Source organism: Lithobates pipiens, unplaced genomic scaffold, assembly GCF_037356315.1.
Source record: "Lithobates pipiens isolate NorthernLeopardFrog02 unplaced genomic scaffold, aLitPip1_a1.2 Scaffold_16, whole genome shotgun sequence".
Taxonomy (NCBI): Eukaryota; Metazoa; Chordata; class Amphibia; order Anura; family Ranidae; genus Lithobates; species Lithobates pipiens.
Genome location: NW_027507748.1, coordinates 148,672,443 through 148,687,887, shown reverse-complemented (window position 1 = coordinate 148,687,887; position 15,445 = coordinate 148,672,443). Strand labels below are relative to the sequence as shown.

General features: G+C 42.3%; 2 protein-coding genes across 6 annotated transcripts in view; one reads left to right on the top strand and one right to left on the bottom strand.

Moving 5' to 3' along the window:
* The window catches only part of TSR1 (TSR1 ribosome maturation factor), a 32,132-nt gene extending 20,287 nt beyond the window's left edge, over positions 1-11,845 (top strand). Inside the window, exons 7-15 of one of the 2 annotated variants that reach the window (XM_077480587.1) lie at positions 211-404; positions 747-943; positions 1,019-1,181; positions 4,130-4,240; positions 4,341-4,473; positions 6,086-6,202; positions 8,983-9,123; positions 9,790-9,864; positions 11,466-11,845. In XM_077480587.1, the coding sequence (XP_077336713.1) occupies positions 211-404; positions 747-943; positions 1,019-1,181; positions 4,130-4,240; positions 4,341-4,473; positions 6,086-6,202; positions 8,983-9,123; positions 9,790-9,864; positions 11,466-11,644 (1,310 nt within the window). In that variant the 3' untranslated portion in view covers positions 11,645-11,845. Of the gene's footprint in view, positions 1-210; positions 405-743; positions 944-1,018; positions 1,182-4,129; positions 4,241-4,340; positions 4,474-6,085; positions 6,203-8,982; positions 9,124-9,789; positions 9,865-11,465 lie in introns of both variants that reach the window. The other variant, XM_077480586.1, reaches the window with a different exon arrangement.
* The window catches only part of SRR (serine racemase), a 57,895-nt gene continuing 53,225 nt past the window's right edge, over positions 10,776-15,445 (bottom strand). For all 4 annotated transcript variants that reach the window (XM_077480588.1, XM_077480589.1, XM_077480591.1 and 1 more), the window contains one exon: positions 10,776-12,044. In XM_077480588.1, the coding sequence (XP_077336714.1) occupies positions 11,847-12,044 (198 nt within the window). In that variant the 3' untranslated portion in view covers positions 10,776-11,846. The remainder of the gene's footprint in view (positions 12,045-15,445) is intronic.

Below are 15,445 nucleotides of genomic sequence, written 5' to 3'. Positions count from 1 at the left end.
ATAGGAATGCCCACAAATTGGGCTTCATCTTGGGAGTAGAACTACAGCCAACGTTAATAGAAAATAGGTGCTTGTAACTTACAACGGGGGCCACTGATCAGAATGAAACCCAGTGCTGTATATTTGGTCCCCTGGGAGATTATTCAAAAATACGTTTCTGTATGCTGTAGTGATGCTTTATAAAAGTGGGATATTTTTTTTCCCCCACAGATGCTTTAAAAGGAAATGTGAAAGTCCAGAAAAAGGTTCCTAAAGGTACATCCAACTATCAGGCAGCCTGGTTTTTAGATGATGAAGAAAGTGATGGAAGAGGGGAAAGTGAAGAAGATGATGATGATGATATAGAAGATGATGATATGGATGATGAGCAGGAAGATGCTATGAATGAAGCAGTATCTGAGGTGCTGAGAAAAAAAGGAGATTATATAATCCTATTGATAATTTAATAGTCATTTTACATATGTTATATATATATATATATATATATATATATAACGTTCCCCCCCCTCAAATGTGTTCCTTTTTTAAAGCAGCTTTTATAGTACAGTTATAAATCCACCTATTCCTATTTATTTATTTTTATTTTATACTCTTTTATTTTACTAGCATGCTAAAGTTTTTGGCTCCGTGGTTTTGTTTATTGCAGAGCTGGTTTTAAGTCATTTGATATCTCAAAGTCCGAGTCCTCAATTGGACAAATGTAAATCATGTGTTCATTCTTTTATCTCTTTTACTGCTGCTAGGACGAGGAAGGCAGTGCAGAAGAAGCAGAGGAAGAAAGTGAGACAGTGACCATCCCAGACAGCACTCGGGATGACAAGTATGATGAGAACTTGGATGAGGCAGAGGAAGAACAGATGTTGGAGAAGTACAAGCAAGAGAGGCAAGATGAGATGTTTCCAGATGAGGTGGACACTCCACGGGATCAGTTGGCTAGAACCAGGTATAATTCAGTTTTATGTTCTTTCTGGAAAAAATGCTGAACAGTGCCTAGACTCATTGGTGTTTGATTTTGTAGGTTCCAGAAGTACCGGGGTTTGAAAAGCTTCCGTACATCACCGTGGGACCCAAAGGAAAATCTTCCAAGAGACTATGCTCGCATCTTCCAGTTCCATGACTTCTTCAGGACCAGAAAACGTGTCTTTAGAGAATTGGAGGAGGAGCAGAATGAAGGCATCATGGTAACTTATTACTGTGCATTGCTTGAAAAGCAGTCTGGGTTCATAGACTTAAAAAATTAAAGCTTTTAAGGAAATTTCCTAATCCTTTAACCCTTTCGCTGCCAGGTCTGTATGCTTTACACACATTCCCAGTGGCTACAGCCACCAGGATTGTGTGTAAATCTGACAAGCAGTCTCTTGCCTGCCAGAAGCATTTGGGTGACTGCGCTGCTGCCCGATTACTTTTACACAACCCTGTGTATGTGCCCAAACCATGCATCCCGGGCTCTGCTTGCCCAGCTGGTGGGTTCCACCAGGTATAGGGGAGAGAGTAGAGTGGATGTGAACCCCCCCCCCTCGTTGCTGACCCAGAAAGCAATGTGCTTGACGTCACTTCCGGGTCAGTCTCTGTGTCCCTGGCCAGCATGGGCAGGAAAGAATGTACTGCAATGTGATCTGCATTGCATTACATTCAGTGGAGCACAGGGGAGACATCCATGGTCTTTAAAGAGAAAGTAAACCCTGATGGGTTTACTTCCTCTTTCATTCCCGGCAAAGCATAATGGACTACTATACATCGGATAGTAGTCCATTATGTGTCACTTACCTGACACAGGAGCCAGTGATGTCATCGCTGTCCCCTGTAGTCCGGCGCATCCATCTTCTCGATGGGGTCTCGCAGCTCCGCCACTGTCATTCGGCGAAGCTGCGATGACGTCACTCCCGTGCATGCGCACCGGAGCCGACACGCGCGGCATCCTCGTCATTGACAATGCCGCGCTCAGTGCGCCTGCGCGCCGCTGTCTACGGGCAAATATCTCCTAAACTGTATAGCAGATATTTCTTGGACCTACAGGTAAGCCTTAATCTAGGCTTACCTGTAGGTCAAAGTGGTTTGTAAGGGTTTACAACCACTTCAAAGTCAACCTGTCATCAAAAAATCATCACAATAGACTTTTTGTCCATGTGATGGGCAAAAAAAAAAAGTTTAAATATTTTTAATACAATACAGTACAAAAATGAAGGTTATACAAAGCAGAAAATCCCCTCCCCCACATATATGCACGTACGAATGTGAGCGCATGCTTCCGAGTGCTTACGCATCGGAACGTCTGCGATACACGTTACATATCTCTGTGCACGCCGGAGTGAGATCAATATTTCTAGCACCAGCCCTCCTCAATGCTTAACTGATAACCTATAGGGGGCTTTTAAAGGGTTGCCTATGCAAAATATAGGGTACTGAAGTTTGCCCCCATTTCATGGGCGCACACACATTTAAGATTTGACATGTTGGGTACCTCCTCCTTTTAAATTTTACCCAAAAATTAGGTAATTTATTACTACCAATATTTTATGCTCTAGGCCCTGTCTGCTTTTAGAAATGATAATGTTTTGGGGGTTTTATGTAATCTTCAGGGCTAAAATAATTTTTTAAGCATGTGTGCAAAAAAAAATACAAAAAAAGGCGCTGGCAACGAAAGGGTTAAAGTTGAATGCTAGGCAGATATAAAAGACATTATTTATAGTAGCTGTACATTAATTGACACTTTCTTAAAGCCTAGTACACACGGACCCATACGTATGGCAGCCAGTCCGACAGAAGTCGGCTTCTGTCGAAGAGGCATGACTAAAAAAAGGTCTGCCGATGGTCTCCCGATCAGCACTATCAGCCAATGGCCGAGAACGCTGACCAGAGTGTTCTGGCGGGGGTGGGCGCCCCCCCACCACAGCACAATAGCACAACAATGGAGATTGCATACTAACATTGGATTTTTAGTACAGCAACTTCTGAGCTGTCAGGTTTTTTTTCTTTCAGCCCCTGGGTTGAACGAAAGAACTAGTAGCGGGTCTGTCGAATGGCTCCCGTTTTCAGCCCACCATTGGCTGAGAGCGCTGACCGGAGTGTTCTGGCGGGGGGAGATTATATGTATACATCATGTATTACTATATCCATACTTATTCTAGAAACCTGTTATGTTGTGACAAAGTTAGTTTCAAGAGCCCTATTCTGTATCAGGAGTAATAATTTAATAGATTGTGAAGGGTACAATTATACATAGAGAAGGTGTTAGGATAAGGTAGGGGAAGCAGAAAGATCAGGAACAGGGATCGCTCCCCCATGGTCATGAGGTGGTATTGCCCTGGTCACCCTCTGCCCAGGAAATGAAGTCCAATGAGTAGCGGAACATGGACCATGAAGTCCAAGTGAGAGAGAACCGTTCTTATTAGCTTCTACAGCCAACAGACGTTCAAGGTCCCTAATACGATCTACTTCAGTAGCCCACTCCCCAGGGAAGGTACAGTCGTCGATCTCCAGTACCGTGAAATCACTATTCTGACCACGGCCAAAAAGTGACACAATACATCTTTTTTAATGGACTTGACCATTCCCGGGAGCATGGATAATAGAGCAACCTCAGGTGTAGGACAGAGAGGGAGAGAGGTCGACATCAGTCTGTTAAATGTATTTTAAATGCAAGCAGCGTGGAGTCCCTGAGCTGGGCTTGGTATCTGCCTCTTGCAGTGCAGTTTACTGCAGGGCTTGGCTTTGGGGAGAGAAGCGGCAAAAGCAAATCGCTGTACTGCAAGGAGCGAAGTGCAAAGTGACAGAGAGCTTATCAATGTGTGGTTACTTTTTTCACTGTCCACGCACAGGATAAGAATGGGGAAAATATCAGTATTACTTTAGCTGAGAAAAGTTGAGTCTCTTCTCCTTCCAAACAGGGTTATGCTGTGTGGCAGAGCTGTGCAAATCTCAGGACTTGATAGACATAAATACAGATCTTTTGGCTGGTAAAACAGTTCCATCTGTGTACATCAACTCTGCATTTATTAGTTTCCCTGGAGTGCAGCTTTCATTTATTCTGAACATGCTAGTTGCCTGGCTGTTATGCTAGATCAATCTGTCTAACTACCCCAGCTGTCTAATTACTATATTGGTAATGGTAGATTTCTTTTTTTTTTAGGTTGGTTGGTATGTTACTGTACATGTAAGTGGAGTACCTGTCTCTGTATCAGAACACGTCAAACAGGGGGCACCACTTGTCCTGTGTTCACTTCTTCCTCATGAACATAAGGTGAGTGTTTTGTATATATTCCAGATCACTGAAGTATATCTTTTGAACTTGATAAGTTTTAGTTGACGTTCGGACCTGTTTATCTATATTCCATTGACAGATGTCGGTGGTAAACCTGCTGGTGAGAAGACATCCTGGGAACACTGAACCAGTAAAAGCCAAAGAAGAGATGATCTTCCATTGTGGATTTAGACGTTTCCGAGCATCACCCCTGTACTCACAACACACATCTGGTATAAAAACTGCTTGCTTATCTCCATGTTTTAATTTTGTCACACTTCTCATCCTGAAATTTCCAGAAACTGTTCATGTCCAAGGTTAAAACATACTGATAATAAATTAAACATTACATTTTCTTCTGAGGCAAAGGCACTGTTTGTCTTTCAAACCCATTATGTTCTCTGATAGCAGCCTTACTTGAATATCTTCTTCTGCAACTTCGTTTTCATTTACTTGTATAATCTTCTCTCTAAATATAACCAAGTAACAGTTTGTTTCTAAAGCCAAGATTACTGCTTGTATTTTGCTTAGCTGATGATTTAGGTCAGGCAGCAAAATTTTTAAAATTACAAACATGTTATACTTACCTGCCCTGGTTTTGCACAGATCAGTGCTGAACCACTTGGCTTCTCCTTTTCTTTGAGTGCCCCATAGTAGGCTGCTTGCTATTGGGGTCACCCATGTTTGCTTGCTCCTGACCCAGGCTGTGTGCATCTATAGCCACACATATAGTCCAACTCGGCCCCACCCACTGCTCCCTCCTCACTGGATTTGACTAATAGAAGCTGGAGCCAATGGCTCCCGCTGCTCTCAGCCAAGCCTATGCGAGCACAGAGAGGGGAGAGAAGACCTGAAGCCAGGCACAGTGCTGGATCCATAAACGTAAGTGTTAGGGAAGGGGGGGGGGGGGAACTGCTAATGTAAGGTGTTTTTTTTATTTATTATTTTTTTTTACCTTCAGCTAACACTTTGATTCAGTAGAAGGCACATCACATTCAGGTGAAAAAAAACAACCTTAAAGGGGTTGTAAACCCCCCACTTAAAAAAACAAACAAAAACCAAACATATCATACTTGCCTCCAAGGTGCAGTTTGTTTTGCACAGAGTGACCCCGGTCCTCCTGTTCAGGGATCTCGCGGCAGCTCCTCCCCACATCGAGCGTCCACGTTGCAGAAGCGCTCTCCTTGGACACACAGAATGCAGGACCCTGAGAATTGAGCCGTAAAACACCTCTGATTGCTCAACTCTTTGTCTTCAGGCTGCAAAGATCTGGTGACTGTCAGTTACTGGCTCTCTGCTTTGCCCCTCCATCACTGACTGGAGGGCTGGGGAGGGAGCAGCTAGCTCCATCTCCCAGCAGTGCAGCTGAGACTGAGCAAGCTGCCAGTCCAGGCATTTGGGTGGATCCCGACTGTAAAGTCAGGATCTTTCCCAAGCCTGAATCGTCTCTGATATCTGCTGAAATGTGTGCAGACAGCTATGCTGAGGGTCTGCAGGAACCTAAGACTGCCCCTGAGATGCTCTGCAGGCACCTTAGGCAAAAAAAATGTACATTTATTTATCTTCAAAAGGTAAAGGTCTTGTGTGATATTTTGGACCACACCCAATGATGCACAGCTTATTATAAAGTACAATGGAAAACGCACACATTACACTGAAAGGTTTGTGTGTGGGGTTTTTTATTTTTTTAACCATATACAGAGGAATTTGACAAATGACCCTTCAGATGGTACCACAGGTTACTGGATGTATATGAGGTAATACTCTTTTTAAAATATATACACAGGAATTTCAACACTTTTTTTTATTTTTTTATTTTTTTCTCTCTTTCTCCTCTCATTCCAGCGGACAAACACAAATCGGAACGTTTCCTGCGCTCTGATGCTGCTGTTGTTGCTACTGTATATTCTCCTATTACCTTCCCACCTGCCACAGTATTAATGTTTAAGCAGCGCAGTAATGGTAAGGACGCCTGTGTTTATCCCCTTTTAGCTACTCAAAGTTAATATAAACGTCTACACTCTGCGGTAGGCAGAAAAAATGTATTTGTTTGTTTCACCCCTCCCTGCTGCGTTAATGACCCTAAAATTATTATTTTTAAGTGTCACTGTGTTGATAGCACTACTTCTCGGATAGCTTAGCCACTACAGCTTTTAAAGGTCTTCCAATCGTTGATGGAGCAACCCTATTTTTTTGGGCTAGTATGGGATGTGTATACAGGAGTCATTGTGGATTTTGAAAGCCGATGACACCCTATCATTGCCATATCTCTGCATTACTAGTTTGCACATTGTAGTGCAACTGGGCAGAAACACTGTCAAATGAACAAAAGAGGTGTGTATGGATGGCATATATTCCTTAAAGTGGATGTGAACCCTCTCCAATACCCAGTGAAGTGAACAGCCTCAGATGAGAGATTAAACAAATCTCCCTACATAAGTTGTTCTTGTATATGTGCTGTCTTCAGCTTTGTAAACTGTTTAGAAAGTGCACACCTGTGGAGTATTGGCATACACTGTGTGACAGCTGATTGGAGGAAAGACACACACTCCCTTCTTAAATGTGCAGAGCTGTACTGTGAATAGACCAACTGTCTGCTAATCTATTTCCCACCTCAACACAAATTTCAGGCTGGTTTTTATCTTGGTTGTCAAAGAGCTTATCGGAAGTTATCATCTTGCTGATAACAGAAGAACCAAGCAGCAGAAAGACACAAGACTTAAGGTTTGAAGAGAAATAAGTAAATACTACAGATAGATGGTTTAATTTAATTGACATAGTTTACATCCACTTTAAGGGGACTAATGTTAACCTTCAGAGCACCAGTGCCAGGACACAATCCCTGGAGATTCAGTACTTTAAAGTGGGACTGTGGCTAGGCTATGGTTATAGAAATAATTATATTTAACAGGAAATAAATACACTTTAAAACAAGCCCTCGCTGACCTCTGTTGGCACAGCCATGCTGGTGTGATTGATCTTCAAAGTTTTTTTTTTTTTATAGCAGAATCTTCTCAATTTTACTTTTCATGTTCTCTTAGTAGCTGTTACCCCGTCAGTCACTTAATCTTTAATGTAATACAAAGCAAGTGCACAAGAAGTTGTAGAGCAGGACTGCTAAGACCTGACTTGTACTTAGTTTCTATTGTGAATTTGAGGATGAATGTTCCACAGTACTGTAGCTACAGAAGGCTCAGGAGTTACTTTAAAGCTTATTTACTGCTTGTTTGAATATCATTATCCTGGCCCCAGTTCTACTTTAAGTGGGCAGCAGATGGGTGACCAGGTGATTGATTAATTGCAAAGCATGTAGAGGCATTGTCTGGTAACTTTTTATGAGCTTTAGGTTTGGATCAAACTCTCCTTGTTTGGGCACTAACCTTTTAAGGGCCATTTGACAGGAACCAGACACCATATATAGTGTCAAGGTTGTTGGGGAAGCTGTAGGTGCTGGCACTCACCTTGTCCTTAGCGACCAGTGACCTCACTCACAGGTTAGGGGCATCCCCCAGACATGATATTAAAAGGATCTCAGCAATTTAATATTTCACTTTAAGTATCAATAAAATCACTGCCCCAGCCATCCTGAATAATTTTTTATTTTTTTTTTCATCCACAGGACAGTGCCCCACCTCCCCATCATTTGTTTGACAATCCCTTCCAGTTAACCTAGGAAATAGCCAAAACTGATTAACATTCAGCTCCCGTTGGCGTTAGATTCAGCACCTGAATTTCTGTGATATTCGCTGAACTAAACTCAGATATGTTGAGCTCCTCCCTACTGGAAAGCACAGGGTTGTGGCCTGTTATTGCCCAATAAGTTAGGACAATAATGCTGGCCATACACTATACAAAAAAATCAGCTGTAATTTGGCCAGTTAATGGGCAAAAAATCGAAAATAGTTGGGATGTTTTTGAGCCGAAAAAACAAAGGACAAATTTGGAAATTTTCTGCCGCATGAACGATAAATTGAAAGGTGTTTGCACTAGGTATATACAAAAAATTGATTTGTTTATGCCCACTGAAGGATTTATCGGTCATTACATGATGGCACTATTTGCTCTCATGGCTGAATGTTCGTTTTTTGAAAATGGGTTAGGCCGATTTTTCATATAGTGTATGGCCAGCTTAGTTCTGCATGGAATAATTTTCCTGCAATAACGCACAATATAATGTACTGCACTTATTAATGACTTTTATAGGTATAGATAATTGGCATTGCAGTTTTGGCCAAATTTCATTTGGGTAGGGCTGTTTTTTTCTGAAGTAGGGGGTCACGCCATACCCTCCAAACTATTTGATTATAAAAGATATAATATGTAGACCCAAAATTTTAAATACAAAGATTTAAGCAGGCCCAACTTGTAGCAAATTTCTTCCCTGCAACCACGTGTCCATGACAGGGGAATCCCTCCTGCCATTGTATTCTCCTGGCGGGGAGTGATTATTGCTAGCGGTTATACCAGCAGCTAGCAATATTCCCTTGTAAAAGCCGGCTGGCTGATTGATCGGTCAACTTTGTACATTTAGCATGCCCATACATGGTTCGAATCTTGGCAGGTTCCTGCTTAGGCCTTTCCTTTTTGGATAATGATCTTTTAAAATGTTTGTAATGAATTTAGGAAGGATGGCTGATGGCATTGTTGACTGATATTGATGGACAGTATGGTAATTTAGTAGTGTGTAATGTAAATGTACTTTGCATGGCAGAACTAAAATCGGTAATCTTTCTGCATTGTAGGGATGCATGATTTGATTGCCACTGGATCCCTGCTGACTGTGAACCCTGACAGGACGATAATCAAGAGAATCGTTCTCAGCGGTCATCCATTTAAGATCCTGACGAAAACAGCTGTAGTCCGCTACATGTTCTTCAACAGAGGTAAAGTTGTAAAATTGATTTGGGGGGGGGCTGGTTGAAGATGAGAGTCCACTGATTTTGAGCTTTAGCTGCATGCTCTGCCCTGAATTTTATATACAAGACCCCTTGGGACCTTATTAACACAAAGGAGTTCCAGACTCCCACTATGTTAGCAGACGCGAGATCTCTTAGCGATTATCCATAGTGTTTGGTGGACTAACATCGAACTGTTCAGATGAAATTTCTTTAAATGTACCACTGGGTTTAGCAAGAGATTTCTCTATCAGGGGCTGTGGGCAACAATCTGTAACTATAGTCTCTAACTTGGATAAACCTTGTAGCTGTAGATGTGACCATTGATGGTCCAAATTGCAATGCTTTCCCTGTAAAATGAATCTAGCACAAGTTCAAATTTCTAAATCTACCAAAAGGTGTCTTAACTTGCCACTTTCCATGTGCCTGGGGAGCCTAGAAACCCTATCATATGTAGAATGTTAAATAGTTAAGTTAAAACAATGACCTCCATTTTTTGGGGTACAGGTGAATTTTCTGTAAGATATTCACTATGGGGAAATTGGTCTACGAGAAGTATAATAAAAGGCAAGAATGTCTCCAAGGGAGTCATAAATCTGTAATGTTGAACTATTAACTTTTTTTCTTCTGACGCAAGTGATTGTATTTTTGCAGAGGATATACTGTGGTTTAAACCTGTAGAGTTACGTACAAAGTGGGGTCAAAGGGGACATATCAAGGAACCTCTAGGTGAGTACTGCGTGTGTATAAAATATATTACACATTTATTTATTTCTCATGAAGCTTTGTGTGTAATGTAGCAGCTGGTTCTTTTCCGTTGATGAGGGAAACAGTTAAACATAATGTTTCCAAAATACACAGATGTATACACACACTTTTTTATACTTTGGATATTACCATTCAAAACACACACCAGTCTTTCCTGCATTGGATATCACTGTTCCCACGTCAGCTCTCAATGCAAAATCCCATTTAATAAACTGTTTGCTAAAAGAATATCATAATAGGCTCATATTTTTGGGCTGTTATTTAAAATCCCTAGGTAAGTTATAAGTAAAGATATTAACTAGATTGGTCAGATGGATAACTGTTTTGTTTCGTTTTCTAAACTGCACAGGAAAAATTAGCGCTGGAATCTGGTTAACATTATACCAATATTCAATCTGGGCAAGCACAATCCAATGATATGTGAAACAAACCAAATATATGCTGAATAAGTTGCTGGCCAACCCCCATAAGTAACTCTAAACTTACTATACTAGATTAATACCAAAAAATGGTGCAGTTTTTATCGGCTTTCCTCCATTCGTGCTGACAAGGCGTGGGTAGAGGAGAGCCGATCGGCAGCTAAACTGACGGGGGTCTGCGCTGATAATCAGCACATTGATTATCAGTGCAGACCCATCAGCAGTGCCCAACTGTAAGCAAATCGGTGCCCACATCACATGCCAAACTGTCATTAACTCCTCAGTGCTGCCCATCATTGCCACCTATCAGTGCCTGTCAGTGAATGAGAAAACATACTTATTTACAAAATTTTATAACAGAAACAAAGAAAAACTTAAATTTTTTGCGCTACAAATAAAAAAAAAAAATGCTAGCCAGTGCTTAAAAATATATATTTTTTTTTTTGGGGGAGAGGGGGAGAGAGAGAACAGTGCTGAAAATTGGCCTGGGCAGGAAGAGGGTGAAAGTGCTCTGTATTTAAATGGCTAAACAAACAGACCTTCTAAAAGAGGGATGCTACTGGAAACTAAAATATTAAAAGCCAGCAGCAATAAATACTACAGCTGCTGACTTTTAATAAATGGACACTCACCTGGCCCAGGGTCCAGCGATGTTGGCAGCCGAGACCAATCTCTCGGCTGCCGCCGCCGCCATTCTGGGTGAGGGAATCAGGAAGTAAAGCGCTGCGGCTTCACTTCCCGGTTCCCTACTGCGCGAGTCGCGCAGCGCAATGGGAATGGTCCGCGCTGTCTCTGGGACCCGTGTGTGTTCCAGGAAACAGCATAGACTCCAGTGGGAGTCTATGCCCGGAAGTGGGTGCAAATACCTGGCTTAGACAGGTATCTGCACCCCCCCTCACTCCTGAAAGGTGCCAACTGTGACACCGGAGGGGGGAGGGTTCCGATAAGGGGAAGTTCCACTTTAGGGTGGAACCCCGCTTTAAAGTGATTTGTAAAGTTTTATTATGCTAACCTGCTTTGTGTATTGCAGGGGTTTCAACTTTAAGAGAGTGGAAAAACCTTTAAGAAAATAACACTTATGTTAATCTACAGTCCACACTAATCCCATGTCTTTTTTTTTTTTTTTTCTTTCTCATCCATCAGGAACACATGGCCACATGAAGTGTCATTTTGATGGACAGTTGAAGTCACAGGACACAGTGTTAATGAATTTGTATAAGCGTGTTTATCCTAAATGGACTTATGACCCATATGTACCTCTCCCAGTGACTTGGGTGAAGAATGAGGTTGAGATCGATCCTGCTGAAGTAGAGATGGATTAGTCCTTTCAACGCCCAAAAATGTTTGTGCTTCAGACCATTATTCAGTTATGATTTGTATTTATTTAATGATAAGTGATCAAAAAACCTAAGGAAAGAAGTTAAGTTTTCTTATTTTAAGATGAGTGAATAAAAAAAAAAAAAGTAAAGAAAAATCTCATCAGTTTTTTTGTGGGTAGAGAAGTTTAGATTTTGTTTTTATCATTCAGTTGCTGTGTCCCAGAGGCTCTTTCACCCAGTCTATGCTGCTCATGTCCAGGTTGCCTCCACACAGAATAATACAAATGTTCTGTATATCTTGTGTTGTCTCTTGAAACCGTCTGGAAAGGACAGCAGCCAAACCAAGACCAGCTGTGGGTTCAATTAAGAGCTTCATTCTCTCCCACACCAACTGCGTAGCTTGCTGTGTAGAGACAAAGTTGAGGGAAAGATAAAACATTGTATTTTGCAGTGGGACATAAAGACAGTTTATTCAGTGGAAGAACCTGAAGTGCAGACTTTTTATGATGTCCATAAAGGTAACAGATTATCAGACAGCAGGAGTAGTATGTTGCTTAGTACTGTTGACATGGGGACAAATGTGTAACCTGGCCATGAAATAATGTTCACTAATTTTCCTTTCAGATCTGTGCAACCCCCATTCTGCGTGTAGGGCAGCCTATTAATTTCAGTGGGCTGCCATACATACAGAAACGCAAAGAAAAATTAAATTCCTGGACTTTTTTTTAATTGTGTTGTGGGCATTTTTTAAGAATTAATGGCACCCCCCATGCATCTATGCTAAAGAGTCGTGTGTTTCTCTTGCATGTTGGGAATACAGAAGATTGTGTATACCGTATATACTCGAGTATAAGCCGAGATTTTCAGCCTCTTTTTTGAGGCTGAAAGTGCCCCCCTCGGCTTATACTCGAGTCATCGCTGTCTGCCCGCTCGATCAGCGTGTCGAGCAGACAGACAGCGGCCATTCTATTCAAAAGCCGCGCCTCCGGCTCCGCCTTCGCCTGTGATAGGCGGAACACTGAATTTCCCAGCAGCCTGTGTTCCGCCTATCACGGACATCGTATCATCCTCGTACTACGGACGAGGATGATACGACGTCAGTGATAGGCGGAACACAGGCTGCTGGGAAATTCAGTGTTCCGCCTATCACAGGCGAAGGAGGAGGCGCGGCTTTTGAATTTTACAATGGCCGCCGAAGAGGGCACGGGACGGAGGCAAGGCAAGGCAAGGCAAGGCACGGCACGGCACGGGACGGGACGGGACGGAGGCAAGGTAAGGCACGACACGACGGCAAGGCACGGCACGGCACGGGACGGAACGGAACGGAGGCAAGGAGGCAAGGCACGGGACGGAACGGAGGCAAGGAGGCAAGGCACGGGACGGAGGCTCGGGACAAAGGTAGGCTGGACACACACACACACACACACACACACACACACACACACACACACACACACACACACACACACACACACACACACACACGGATACACACACACACAGGGATGGGTGGATGGATGGAGACACACACAGGGATGGATGGATGGATGGAGACACACACACACAGGGATGGATGGATGGATGGATGGAGACACACACACACAGGGATGGATGGATGGATGGATGGACACACACACACACAGGGATGGATGGACGGACACACAGGGATGGACGGACACACAGGGATGGACGGACACACAGGGATGGACGGACACACAGGGATGGACGGACACACAGGGATGGACGGACACACACACAGGGATGGACAGGCATGTCTCACCCTCGGCTTATACACGAGTCAATAAGTTTGCCAGTTTTTTTGGGGGTAAATTGGGGGCCTCGGCTTATATTCGGGTCGGCCTATACTCGAGTATATACGGTATGTTTCCAGCACGCGATAGTGTGAACTGAACTTAGACTTAACTATATGTTAAATAGTAATTGTGAACACGGAATTTAAACGTAGGCCAACTGCCTTACTGAAATCCTTGTATGAGAAACATAGCAGTTATGAAGAAATTGAAATAGAGCTGGTACACTGCTGATTGTATAAGCATGTAGAATCAGTAACTGCTCTTTTATAATTTTGGCCTGCATGGAGCCATTGCAGACGTTTTACCCTCTAATTCTCCAGTGGTTAAGAGACGTTCACACCATGTTATGCCGGAGGAGTGGGAGGGGACACATCCCCTCCCACCTCTGTTACCGGTGCTCCCGCTTGATCGGGAGCACCGATGCCTCCGGCTACTGGGGAGGAACTGGAACGAAGCCGTAATCGGCTTTGTTCCAGTATCCTAATTGTAAACACATGACGTCACTTGCCGTTCACTCGGCTGCCAATGGCGCCGGTCTTAAAAAAAATATACAGTATTCAGAATCGGCGATCTGAATACATTGAAGTGTAAAGGAGGGATCGGGGGTCTTTTAGACCCCCGATCCCTCCATAAAGAGTACCTCTCACCACCTATTACTGTCACAAGGGATGTTTACATTTCTTGTGACAGCAATAAAAGTGATCAAATTTTTTATTTTTTTTTAAACAATTTATTCATTAAAAAAAATAATTATTTTTTAAAGCGCCCGCCGTCCCCGCGAAGCAAAGAAAGCGCATACGGAAGTCGCGCCCGCATATGTAAACTGTGTTCAAATCACACATGTGAGGTATCACCGCGATCGTCAGAGCGAGAGCAATAATTCTAGCACTAGACCTCCTCTGTAACGCTAACCTGGTAACCATAAAAAAAATTTAAATCATTGCCTATTGAGATTTTTAGGTACCGTACTTTGTCGTCAATCCACGAGTGCATGCAATTATAAAGTGTGACATGTTTGGTATCTATTTACTCGGCGTAACATTATGCAAAAAAATTGGGCTAATTTTACTGTTTCGTTTTTTTTAAATTCATGAAAGTGTCCCTTTTCCCAAAAAGTTGGGTTTTTAAAACACTGCTGCGCAAATACCGTGTGACATAAAATATTGCAACAATCGCCGTTTTTATTCTCTAGAGTCTCTGCTAAAAAATATATATATATATATATATATATATATATATATATAATATAATGTTTGGGGGTTCCAAGTAATTTTCTAGCAAAAAATATGGATTTTTAGCTTGTACACACCAAATGCCAAAATTAGGCTTAGTCATGAAAGGGTTATTCTTTAGGGTTTGTTCCACAATGAGGATTTAAGGGTGAGTAGTTCACCTCTGTACTCCAGTTCATAAACATAAATTATGCAAATATCTAAGATGCTTACATTAAAATTGTTCTGCATCAAATTATTGGTAATGGGAGTCTCTGCATTTGGTAATCCTCCTTTTAGGCTAGAACAATAGTACATTTCAAAAGTTCTAAAACACAAAATGGTTATAGCTTGCTAATGCAGCAGATTTTGGGGCAGTTGCGAATGTCACTGTAGTTTCCTGAACTACTTGTACCAGCAGGCTTTATTTTAAACACAGGTGTTACATTTTGACAAATCTCCTTCTATATCCTTTCAGGATATGCCCACCAGGACGGGTAAAGCATGGCCTTTTTATACAGTCCAGCATCATAGAGGGGTTCAACCTGTATGCGTCTTACCATTCCTGTTAACCACTAGGGTGATGTTTGAATAGTATTCATTATAGTTAAACATTTCACATTTAGGCACTAAGAACATTAACCACTCAGAGTGTAGTCTGGGGTGGATGACCTGGTGTGTTACATCACACCACAGATTGTAAATTTTACTGTAATTTCTGTCTAGGGACCTTATGTGGTATTCAAGCCCTTCCTTTCACTAAAGGAAAGTTTACACCC